Here is a 12,195-nt window from a genome sequence, read left to right as displayed (position 1 = left end):
TCTAGTTTGGTGGGGAGGAAGTGTGGCTAGTGGAGGAGGGGAGGGAATGGACGGGGGAGGGTCGAGCTCTCCTGTTTCTTGCTGAGTCGTATGCTGAGTCGTAAGCTGGAACCCAATACTTTACAGGAAATGAGCGAGACGACAGATATTCACATGGTTAGGGGCACACACACGGCATGCTTTCATCTTTGTATGGAGGGCTGAATAATAAATGTATTACTTGGCTCTGAATATAGGTATGAACGCGACATAGTGATACGTAAAACACAGCAAACCTCAGTTTGTTAAGTGTTATGCTTATCATGTGATGTGGCGTATGACTGATGCGGGGGAGGCGGAGGTTGATTCATGAGGCCACTTGGCTTGACCCGTCACCACAATTACACTATTTTATCCAATAACAATGAAAATGACAGTACTGAAAACCAGCTTCTCCTGATGTTATTATACGGAATGTAGACACGTTCATAAATAAAAACTTGTGCAGTTTTATAAGCACGTTAGAATGCTTACATCGTAGTTGCACTGTGTGCATACCTAACAGAATACCTTCACAGGTGATAGCACGGTGCCAAAATGCTGCTGCCTGTTATGTCTACCAGGAATACCATACATATGATTTATGCTGTGGCAGTATATTCATCTTGGTCGGCGCCTTCTGTGCGCCACCTGAATTTTGCAATGAAACAGCAGGATATGTTTACGTGGTTATTCTCCATTTTTAGTTGATTCCAATATAGTGATGTGCGACTCTTACATTTGTGGTGGTTTATTTGTTGTGAACCTTCTTCCCGAAACCCTTTGCCAAGCTACCCAGAGTGGGAGAGCCTATCCCTCCCCCCTTCTCCCTTCACCCCACCTCTAGCCATACCTCCTCCTCACCAAACTAGACATCCGATACTGGGTCCAGTTATATCCTAATGCTTATCGCTATTCAACTGATACATAGATTCAATAATGCATAGACCCTGAGAAGAAAATTCCATTACTTACTGTCCGTGCCAGGTCAATATTACCAGGTCCCAGCACTTCATACTGCTACGTGTCCAAAGATCCAAACAAATACAGTGATGCCACATCACTGACTATGAGTGAAGTTCAGGGAACGCGGGAGTGCGGCCAACTGTACAGTTACAGTTACCTCCACTTCTAACGAGTACAGCGGGTGGTGCGTTTGGTGAAATGTGGGACCACTGTGTTTACATCGTAGTAATAGTAAGTGAATGGGCGGACTCAGCAGAGCTTCCCCTACGCTACAGTATCTAGTACCCAAAGAAACAATGTTCTATTAAAGCATCCTCTGTCTGGAAATACAAGTGTTTGCCACGTATGTATAGTGGAAGGTAAAGAGAAAAATAAAACAGTAATAATGCCATTGAATCCCATTGTTTCCCTAACAGGAGATGACTGTGAGGCGAGGTGGAAAGGAGGGGAGGGGCGACAGGTAGTAGGGGAGCATGTATCGAAACTTTGTCGTGTTTCGTTTAGAATGATGAAGGGTGTGAGTATACAGATGTTCTGAGGTGATCTGAACTCCGTATGGAATAACGAGTATTGGATGACTTTCCGAGTCTTAATGTTCCTCATACAGGTGGTGAACAACTGTAGTTGAGCAAAAATGTAAGGTGTGATGTCCGGGGTCTTGAAACGTGGTTCAACTGAGTCTAGCGAGTGTGCGACTCAACTGCTGTAACATTTTTGTGGCCGAACCAGGATGGCCGTAAATGATTCATGATTATGCATGTGACCCAACGGTCATGCCATGTTCTGCATCATTCAGTCCGTTTTATTGTGAGGAAAAACAATCATTATATTCGCAAACCATGGTATAAGTAGATGTCATGTTGCATAGGATTATAGCTACTTTGAGTGCTGGACAGCTGTTGGCTTCTTGTGCGATAATGTTGTGCAGTCATCAAACTGATTGCTCACGCTGAGGGAATAAGATACTGTCTTTGCATATTTTGGATGCATATCTTGTATTATAAAAATTGAGATAATGGTGTTACGGGAGTCCAGTCAACAAATGATGTCGCTTTCTTTGAGGTGCTGTTTCATTAGTCTGGAGAGTTGTGAAACAACATCCACAAACATTGGTTATTTTTTATTATATTCTCTTTAAAACATTCCATATGTTTGTTTTCATACAAGTATTGCACATTCAGGCCTTCTTTCACTCCAGACGCATTATACTGTTCAATCGCATCTCTACACTCACACTCTGTTCATCCAGAGGGAGCAATATTTCCATTACCATGCATGTCTGTCCGTTGTCTGCATTATAACCCAAGGTGTTTGTATGTGGCCACGGCTACACAAAACATGTCGGTGGCGTGGTGCTGCTGGGAGACTGTAAAACTGTGTATAGTCTACGTGTATTTCTGCATGGAGTCTGGTAATACACTTCACCGACTTATTCACAATCATGCTAAGATAGAAGCTAAAGTCACGGTTTGGTGACTATACGGACTGACCATTGAACACACTTGCACCTCCCAGCAATCTGAATGAGGTCCTCTTTTAAGTCAATAGAAACATTAATTAATACAGTGAACAATGCAAATTTTTATGTATTGTAAGGAGTGTTTTATGCACCATGTCATCATACAGGCTTATAGAGTATAACAGCAAAGAATAAGCTGGACCCACAGTAGGATAAAGGTTGAGTGCTGCTGGAGCGTCCAAGTAAACGTAAGCAACATTGGTGCACCGGCACCTGGATGGCAAAACCCAACCACCGCGATTTAGGCAAAATACATCGGGTACTGAAGCTACCCCACGTCATCCGGTAGATTTACACAAGGTCATTGATAAGGCTGCAATCTCGTTGTAGTGATGCGATATGATACGGAAGTCAGTATCTGGTCTTGTTACCCAGTATACAGGGAAGGGCAGGATTTGTGTGTGTGTGTGTGTGAGAGAGAGAGAGAGAGAGAGAGAGAGAGAGGGGGAGGGAGAGCTTCAGAACAAACTGGTATTTGCCAATAGCTCGGTGGTTGGGTTTTACCATCCAAGTGCTGATGCACCAATATTGCTTACATTTACTTGGACGCTCCAGCAGCTCTCAACCTTTATCCTACCGTGGGTCCAGCTTATCCTTTGCTGTGTTATACTCTATAAGTCTGTATGATGACATGGTGCATAAAACACTCCTTACAATACATAAAAATTTGCATTGTTCTATCTATCTATCTATCTATTGCCAGACGCCTCAATCCCGTTTGGGGTGACCACAAACAAATCGCCTCCAAGTTGCCCTGTCCCCCGCCATTTCATTGCCCTGCTCCCAACTCACACCCCCCTCTCTCATATACCTCTCCACCCCATCCCTCCATGTCATCCTCGGCCTCCCCCTTCCTCTTCCCCCCTCCACCTCACTCACATACACTCTCTTCGTCAGTCTTTCACCCTCCATCCTCTCCACATGGCCAAACCACCTCAGTGTGTTCCTCATAACGCTTCCTATCACATCCACATCCACACCACAACGCTCCTTTATATCCTCATTCGTCAGCCTCTCTCTCCACGTGACTCCACAGGCTCCTCTTAAATAACTCATTTCCACTGCTCTCACTCTTGTCTTGTGTCCTTCCAACAATGTCCAAGCTTCACTTCCGTACGTTAGAGTTGGTATCACAATACTGTCATGTAGTAACTTTTTCACTTCCAGGCTCACTTCCCTGTTTCTTATCACTGCTTTCAAAGAACCAGCAACCTTTCTTCCCTGCCGTACCCTTTCAAGCACTTCACCCTCTAAACCTCCATCCTTACTCATCACACTACCCAAGTACTTAAACGTACTCACATTTTCCAATTCCTCTCCATCCAACCTCGCTGTACATTCACTAACTTCACCTCTCTCAAAGACCATCACTTTACTCTTCCCTACATTCACCTTTAGATTCCGTTTCTTACACACTCTCTCAAACTCATCCACCAAGCCTTGCAGCTCCCCTTCGTCTTCTCTCAACAACACAGTATCATCTGCAAACAAGAGTACAGGGAGTTTCCAAACACTATCCTCTCTCACCAGGGCCACTCCAACATCCACTACCCTACCTTGTACCTCTTTTATTACCCCATCCATGTACAGATTGAACAACCATGGAGACATGACACATCCCTGTTTCAAACCAACTTTCAAAGAGAAAAATTCACTTGGTTCACCATCCACACGCACTGCAGCCTTCGCACCATCGTACATACTCTTCACAGCATTCAACAACTTCCCAACTACTCCATATATTCTTAACACTTTCCACAATCCTTGTCTATCCACCCTGTCATATGCTTTCTCCAAATCCATGAAAGCCGCATACAACTTCTTTCCCTTCTCTAGAAACTTTTCCACTAAAGATCTAAGAATGAATATCTGATCTACACAACCTCTTCCCTTCCTAAAGCCTCCCTGTTCTTCTCCAACTAATTTATCTGTTCTTTCTCTAACTCTGTCTATAAGTATCCTACCATACACTTTTCCTATTATACTAAGAAGACAAATGCCCCTATGATTACCACACATTTCTTTTTCCCCTTTTCCTTTGTACAAGGGAATAATTATACCTGACTTCCAATCCTCCGGGACTCTACCTTCCACCCAGGCCAATCTGCACATCTTCCACATCCATTCTACTACTATCTCTCCCCCATGCTTCAGCATTTCACCACACACTCCATCAATTCCTGGGTCTTTCCCCGATTTAACTTTCTTCATTGCTTCCACAACTTCTATCCTACTGATTTCTTCCTGTCTTCTCACCTCCCTCCTTCTCCCAGCCATTCCCCAGCCACTTACACTCGCATTACTTCCATCCTCTACGTTCAACAATTCCTTAAAGTGTTCTCTCCATCTGTTCACTTTTTCTCCCTTCTCCACTAGTAATCTACCATTTTTATCTTTCACTCCCCTGCTAACTTCACTTCCACCCTGTCTTACTCTTTTCACTTCTCTCCAGAACATTTTCTTACAGTCCCTCCACTTTACACTCAAATTCCTTCCAAATTCCTCATCCACTCTCTTCTTACTCTCTCTTACTAATCTTTTCACCTCTCTCTTTCTTTCCACATATAACTCTCTCTTCCGCCTCTCAACTTCTTCCACGCCCCTATTTCTCATCCATTCATTGTATGCTTTTTTCTTTTGTGCCACAGCCTGTTTCACCTCTTCAGTCCACCACGCTGTTCCTTGCACCCCCCTCCGTCTTCTCTTCCTTCCACACACCACATCACATGCTGCACATATTTCTTCTGTAAATATCTTACACACACCTTCCACGTCTCCCATCTCCTCCAATTCATATTTGCCCAATTGTTCCTCCACTTCTCTCTTATACTCTGCCTTTTTTTCATCCTCTTGTAACCTTTCCACTCTCCTTGCAACTACTCCTTCCTCTCGTCTTTCCCTTCTTCTATTCCTCCATCTTACTTGCATTCTAATTTTGGCCACCACCAAGTAGTGGTCAGAAAGTCCACTCCCCCAACCTCTATACATTGTTCACTGTATTAACTAATGTTTCTATTGACTTAAAAGAGGACCTCATTCAGATTGCTGGGAGGTGCAAGTGTGTTCAATGGTCAGTCCGTATAGTCACCAAACCATGACTTTAGCTTCTATCTTGGGATGACTGTGAATAAGTCGGTGAAGTGTATTACCAGACTCCATGCAGAAATACACGTAGACTATACACAGTTTTACAGTCTCCCAGCAGCACCACGCCACCGACATGTTTTGTGTAGCCGTGGCCACATACTAAAATCTTGGGTTATAATGCAGACAACGGACAGACATGCATGGTAATGGAAATATTGCTCCCTCTGGATGAACAGAGTGTGAGTGTAGAGATGCGATTGAACAGTATAATGCGTCTGGAGCGAAGGAAGGCCTGAATGTGCAATACTTGTATGAAAACAAACATATGGAATGTTTTAAAGAGAATATAATAAAAAATAACCAATGTTTGTGGATATTGTTTCACAACTCTCCAGACTAATGAAACAGCACCTCGAAGAAAGCGACATAATTTGTTGAATGAACCCTCGTAACACTGTTATTTCAATATTTATAATACAAGATATGCATCCATCATGCAAAGACAGTATCTCATTACCTCCGCATGATCGATCAGTATGATGACTGCACAACATTATCGCACAACAAGCCAATACCTGCCCAACACACGATGTAACTATAATCCTATGCAACAGGATATCTACTTATACCATGGTTTGCGAATATAATGGTTGTTTTTCCTCACAATAAAACAGACTGGATGATGCAGAACATGGCATGACCGTTGGGTCACATGCATAATCATGAATCATTTATGGCCACCCTGGTTCAGCCACAAAAATGTTACAGCAGTTGAGTCGCACACTTGCTAGACTCAGTTGAATCACGTTTAAAGACCCCGGACAACACATCGTCTAACAATTAAGCTCAACTACAGTTGTTCACCACACTGTATGACGAACATTAAGACTCCAACATTTATCCAATACACATTATTGCATACGGAGTTACAGATCATCTCAGAACATCTGTATAATCACACGCTTCATCATTCTAAACGAAACACAACAAAGTTTCGATATATGCGCCCCCACCACCAGTCCCTCCCCCCTACCGTTCCACCTCTCCTCACAGTCATCTCCTGTCAGAGAAACAATGGAAGCCAATGGCATTACTATTTGTTTTTCTCTCTACGTTCCACTATACATACTCTGCAAACATTTGTATATGCAGACAGAGTATGACTTGACAGAACATTGTTTCCTTGGGTACTAGATACTGCAGCGGAGGGGAAGCTCTGCTGGGTCTGCCCATTCACTTACTATTACTACGATGTAAACAAACACAGTGGTGCCACATTTCACCAAACACACCACCCGCTGTACTCGTTAGAAGTGGAGGTAACTGTACCTCTTATGCTTTTGAAGAGGGATTGCAAGAGGTCCAGGAAATTTTTAATTCAGCTTTCGCAGACTAACGAACACTATCTGTGCGCACTTGTGTACCAGTTACTTCAAATGATCTCGGAGGTCAACCTCACATAGCCTATGTCTGAAATGGAAGTCATATGAGTCTCCATGCCAAAAATTGGGCTGCTGGGTCCAGCCGTTCGACCGTGTATTACTAGTGACCTCAAATGACCTCCGACCAGTGACCTCAAATGACTTAGGAAATCAACCTCACAGCCTGTGTCCGAAATGGAGGTCATATGAGTCTCCATGCCAAAAATTGGGCCACAGGAATACCCGGCGTTGCCCGGTCCAAAAAGGCGAACACTCTACCGATGACTTCAAATGACCCACATCCGAATTTTGACCCGCCTAAAACCATCCTCGGGTCACCCTGATTCAGAATATATATGGGTCTGCTGGTCTCTAACCCTTGATTTGGGAGTGATTGAAGAACAAACAAACCATCAAACAAACAAACAACCCGATTTATAGATAGATAGATAGATAGATGGATGGATAGATAGATAGATAGATAGATAGATAAATAGATAGATGGCATGGCCACAACGGTACGAGTATTGTCCTACAGTGTCACTGATCGGTAGCCGCGATGTGCCATATTTCATAAACATTGATTCACAAGAGTCGAATCATTCCTGATATTCTTACAAAAGGAAAGCGGAAAATGTGTATATAATTAGATAATCACTGACGCACTAACCTCATAATTACGAGCTCTAACCTTTTCGCTGAATCATATCTCTTTTGTGATGGTTAAAACATGAGAAAACTTGTTATTCTAAGAAAGCCATTCAGTAGTTCTGTTTCGAGTCCTTCCAAGTCTCAGAATCCTCTCATAGACGCTGTGATATAATCTGATCCTTGTGAACGTGGACGTTGTGAAAGTGAAGCTGGAAAAACATCATGGAAGTGAAGGAGCTGGTCCGCAGCAATATATAAGCAGTCAGTTAAGATGGTTTTCTGTACAATATGATCTTACTGAATTTATCATAGAGTGCATTTTTAATGTGTACGTAATTCCGCGTTCAGTGCTATTATCTGTACCACACTGGATGTAATCTCGCATATAAGGTAAACAAAACGAGGCCAAACTATGTCATATGGCCTTGATAATGCAATGTAAAATGAGGGCTGACACATAAGCAAATCTCTAGCTACACCCCCGAGGGATCTTCATTGCACCCACGTATTTTCTCCCATGGACCTACTTTCATCCATGAATTTATTTTCACTCCACTGACCCATTTTCCTCTTAGGACAACTGTCCTACATGGACCTATTTTCACCCTAGTCACTCATTTTCCTCTAAGACCTAGTTTCCCTCATAGACTTATTTTCTCCTTAGCCGATTTCCCCCCACTAATCTGCTTATTCCTTTGGACCCATTCTTCCAGCGAGCTTGTTCTACGTCATGGACCTATTTTCCCATAGACTTACTTTCTCCCATTGATCTATTTTTCCACAGGGACCTATTTCCCGCCCCCCTCATACAGTCTCTGAAAATAAAACATCACCCTCTAAACCATGCCCCTCTCTTCCGTGGTTGTTTGATCTGGTAACAAACTCACAAACTCATGGAGTGAAATTCTAGCCAATGAAATGCTGAACTGGCTCAGATCTTGCTTCAGTTAAAGGGAGAGTGAGGGTGGGTGATGGTGGGAAGGCAACGAGTGTGGGAACTGTTGGTGTATGGCGGGGGTATTGGATTCCTTATTGATGGAGTTATCCTTAGAGTCACAGACTGCTTACAGTTCTACAGTTCTAGCAGCTGACAATGAGTTATTTACACAGTATACAGAGAGAGAGAGAGAGAGAGAGAGAGATTATATTTGTGACAGGTAGGTTTAATATAAAATCATACACCTCATTACAATGACAGGAACATCCGAGTAACTTTAGTATTTTCCTCTAGACATCATCGAATGGTATAGCTTGTTTCAAGAAATCACTGTCAGACTGAGGGAGCTAATTAGCCCTCTTACTCCCAAGATATATGTTACATTTCAATGAAGCCAAACAAATCAGTCTTCTTTCATGTCCTGCTGGAAGTCCACCCATTCGCCCATCCTACCCACCCACCAAGCCGGTCCACCCACATTGTTCATCCACCAACCCAACCCCACCATCCAGCCATCTACTCAGACTACCCACCCACCACATCCAACAACTCCCTTACACCGCCCATCCACCCTGTTCACGTGTTCACCCCATCCACGCTCACCCTGTTCACCCTACCAAAGCCATTCTACACCCTTCCCCAGTCCATCCATCCATTCCACCCATCGACCCACCCATCCGTTCCACCTATCGACCCACGCATCCACCCACCTACCCTGCTCACTCATTTGCTAGCCCTGCTCACCCACTAACTCACACACCCACCCGTTTTCCCTGGCGACCCTTCCCATCCACCTCACACCGCCAACCCAAGTTGAATGAAATGGATCAAACTGTTAAACTGTAATAGCAAGGTTGGAAGGCATTTTATATCATCATGTAAGGTTGATCACTGTGGGAGTGTGTAAGAATCTCCAGTCTGGTATACAAGTAATAATTTTGTTGCCGCTTTCGTCCCCAATCGTACGTGTCAGAAAAGATGGAATCGTGTGTAACTCACAGTGGGGCCATTCTTCCCTTCATATTCCAGAGAGAGAGAGAGAGAAAGAGAGAGAGAGAGAGAGCAGCTTTTATAGTGTAGATTAATATATTGTTGCTGCAACCAAACGGATTGATTTGGCTAGGGGCATACGTAGCTGGAATAAAGCATACCGAACCTAATGAAAGACGATGGACCAAATAGTAATATACTGATAAACCTTCCATCCCCATCTCTCCATTTAATCTTTCCCTTAGGGGGCTTTCACACATTCAGGAGTCGGCCTAAGAATCATTGTGAGCTGCTACTTTTGAGACACCTGCACCCTACTCCTGACAATCCCTCTATAGTCCTACGGACTTTTGGCACTGTCTCGGGACTCATCGCTCACTCGTTATATTTTTGATATGTTCAAAATTTATCGAGAATCGATACGAATTTTTTAACTCCTAGCGCGTACCTAAGGCGTTCGTGACTACTCCTAGAGACTCACGGCTACCCTCAACGGATTCTTGTATCAAAAGACCTTTGCGAGTTGCTAAGAATCGTTGTGAGTATCTATGAGTAGCTAGGAGTCACTAGGAGTTGGTAAGAGAAGCAAGGAGTCTTCCAAGAGTAGGTAGGAGTTTCAAAGGAGTACTCAAAAGTTTCGTTTCGTTTCATCCACGAGTTACGAAGAGTAGCTGAGTTATCTATGAGTCGCTACGAATATGCCAAGAGTATGGTAAACCTGTGGTAGGAGTCACTGCGAGTTTGCTGGGAGTCGGTGACCGTTGGTTTTGAGGTGCCAGGTTTGAGGTTGGTTTTGAGGTGCCAGGACACCCTTCAGGTACTCTGCAATGATGGCCTCGCAGTTCTCGGGAATGATAAGTGAGATGGTATTGTGGGCCACTTCGAAGCCATATGAAAAGGTTTTGTAACTATCTCCAGTCGCCAGGTAGCGTAGAGATGGCTAACCTCAACCCAGGTGACAATGACTTCCTCCAGAAGGTGTCTTGCTTCTCGATACGGGAGCCAACCCTTTCCAGCAGTTCCATGAACATGTTGTCATCCACTCGAAGAAAATTCCTAAAGCTAGGGGAGTTCTCTAATTTCAACTCTTCAATAAGTTTCTCGTACTGACCGTACATAGGATATTGTAGCAGCCATAACCTGCTCCAAAGGGTTCTCCTCTTTTGCTTCCTTTTCTTCTTCTCAAGTAACAGCCTACATATTGCCACATTGATGTCAGCCGTTTCACATGCCAAAAACCCCTGCAGCTTCAGTAGTTTCAATTCGAGTGCACCTCCGGTCTTGATCGTTAAGGATACATAGGTCTATGCTGAATGCAAGCTCGCTCTTGAATGAGTAGTCCACCTGCATCACATCCTTTATCTATCTATGTCTCTATTTCTCTCTCTATCTTTCTGTCTATCTATATCTCTGTCTATCTATCTATCTATGTATCTATCTATCTATATAATTTCGCACGCCACTCCTGATAGACTAGCATCAAATTCTTGATGGTCGTAGCGCACTCATAACTACTTCAGTGGGGATCTTGGCTACTCCTAGCTACTCTCAACTACTCATGGCTACTCGTAGACCTTTACTAACCATTTGGTTCAGCAATGCGTGGTGACTCCTAGCTACTCATAGCGCCGCCCTAGGGAATTCGTAGTAATGCATAAGCTATGTGTAGCTACTTGTGGCGCCCACTTGCGCACTCCTGGACTGCTGGATTCTTGGCCAAATTGACAAGAATCCGCGAGGAGTTTGAACTCTTGGCGACTCTTTGTCGGACTCCTGCATGTGTGAAAGCCCATTTACCGGGTGCTTCCACCTGTGGCATTATAATAAATATAATAATAACACAGCAGGTTATGTCGGACTTGACATATTTAATTCGTGGCACTATGAATAACAATAAACAAATTAATATGTGCATAGTAGTAGAATGGATGTGGACGATGTGCAGATTAGCCTGGGAGGAAGGTAGAGTCCCGGAGGATTGGAAGTCAGGTATAATTATTTCCTTGTACAAAGGAAAAGGGGAAAAAGAAGTGTGTGGTAATCATAGGGGCATTTGTCTTCTTAGTATAATAGGAAAAGTGTATGGTAGGATATTTATTGACAGAGTTAGAGAAAGAACAGAGGAATTAGTTGGAGAAGAACAGGGAGGCTTTAGGAAGGGAAGAGGTTGTGTAGATCAGATGTTCATTCTTAGATCTTTAGTGGAAAAGTATCTAGAGAAGGGAAAGAAGTTGTATGCGGCTTTCATGGATTTGGAGAAAGCATATGACAGGGTGGATAGACAAGGATTGTGGAAAGTATTAAGAATATATGGAGTAGATGGAAAGTTGTTGAATGCTGTGAAGAGTATGTATCATGGTGCTAAGGCTGCAGTGCGTGTGGATGATGAACTAAGTGATTTTTTCTCTTTCGAGGTTGGGTTGAAACAGGGATGTGTCATGTCTCCATGGTTGTTCAATCTGTTCATGGATGGGGTAATAAAAGAGGTACAAGGTAGGACAGTGGATGTTGGAGTGGCCCTGGTGAGAGAGGATAGTGTTTGGAAACTCCCTGTACTGTTGTTCGCAGATGATACTGTGTTGTTCAGTGAAGACGAAAGGGAGCTG

The 12,195-nt window shown here is 43.5% G+C and overlaps 1 protein-coding gene across 1 annotated transcript in view; it reads left to right on the top strand.

Annotated features, from left to right (window-relative positions):
* Nucleotides 1-10,699, top strand: part of LOC145397596 (putative glutamate receptor) — a 561,045-nt gene extending 550,346 nt beyond the window's left edge. The window contains exon 10 of the mRNA XM_080270640.1: nt 10,515-10,699. Within this exon, the coding sequence (XP_080126766.1) occupies nt 10,515-10,699 (185 nt within the window). The remainder of the gene's footprint in view (nt 1-10,514) is intronic.
* The last annotated feature ends 1,496 nt before the right edge of the window (nt 10,700-12,195 follow it).

Source organism: Coenobita brevimanus, chromosome 42 (assembly GCF_032717465.1).
Source record: "Coenobita brevimanus isolate Jiangsu-jjx chromosome 42, ASM3271746v2, whole genome shotgun sequence".
Lineage (NCBI taxonomy): Eukaryota > Metazoa > Arthropoda > Malacostraca > Decapoda > Coenobitidae > Coenobita > Coenobita brevimanus.
The sequence above is the reverse complement of the archived record's forward strand: the minus strand, read 5'-3'. Positions and strand labels throughout refer to the sequence as shown.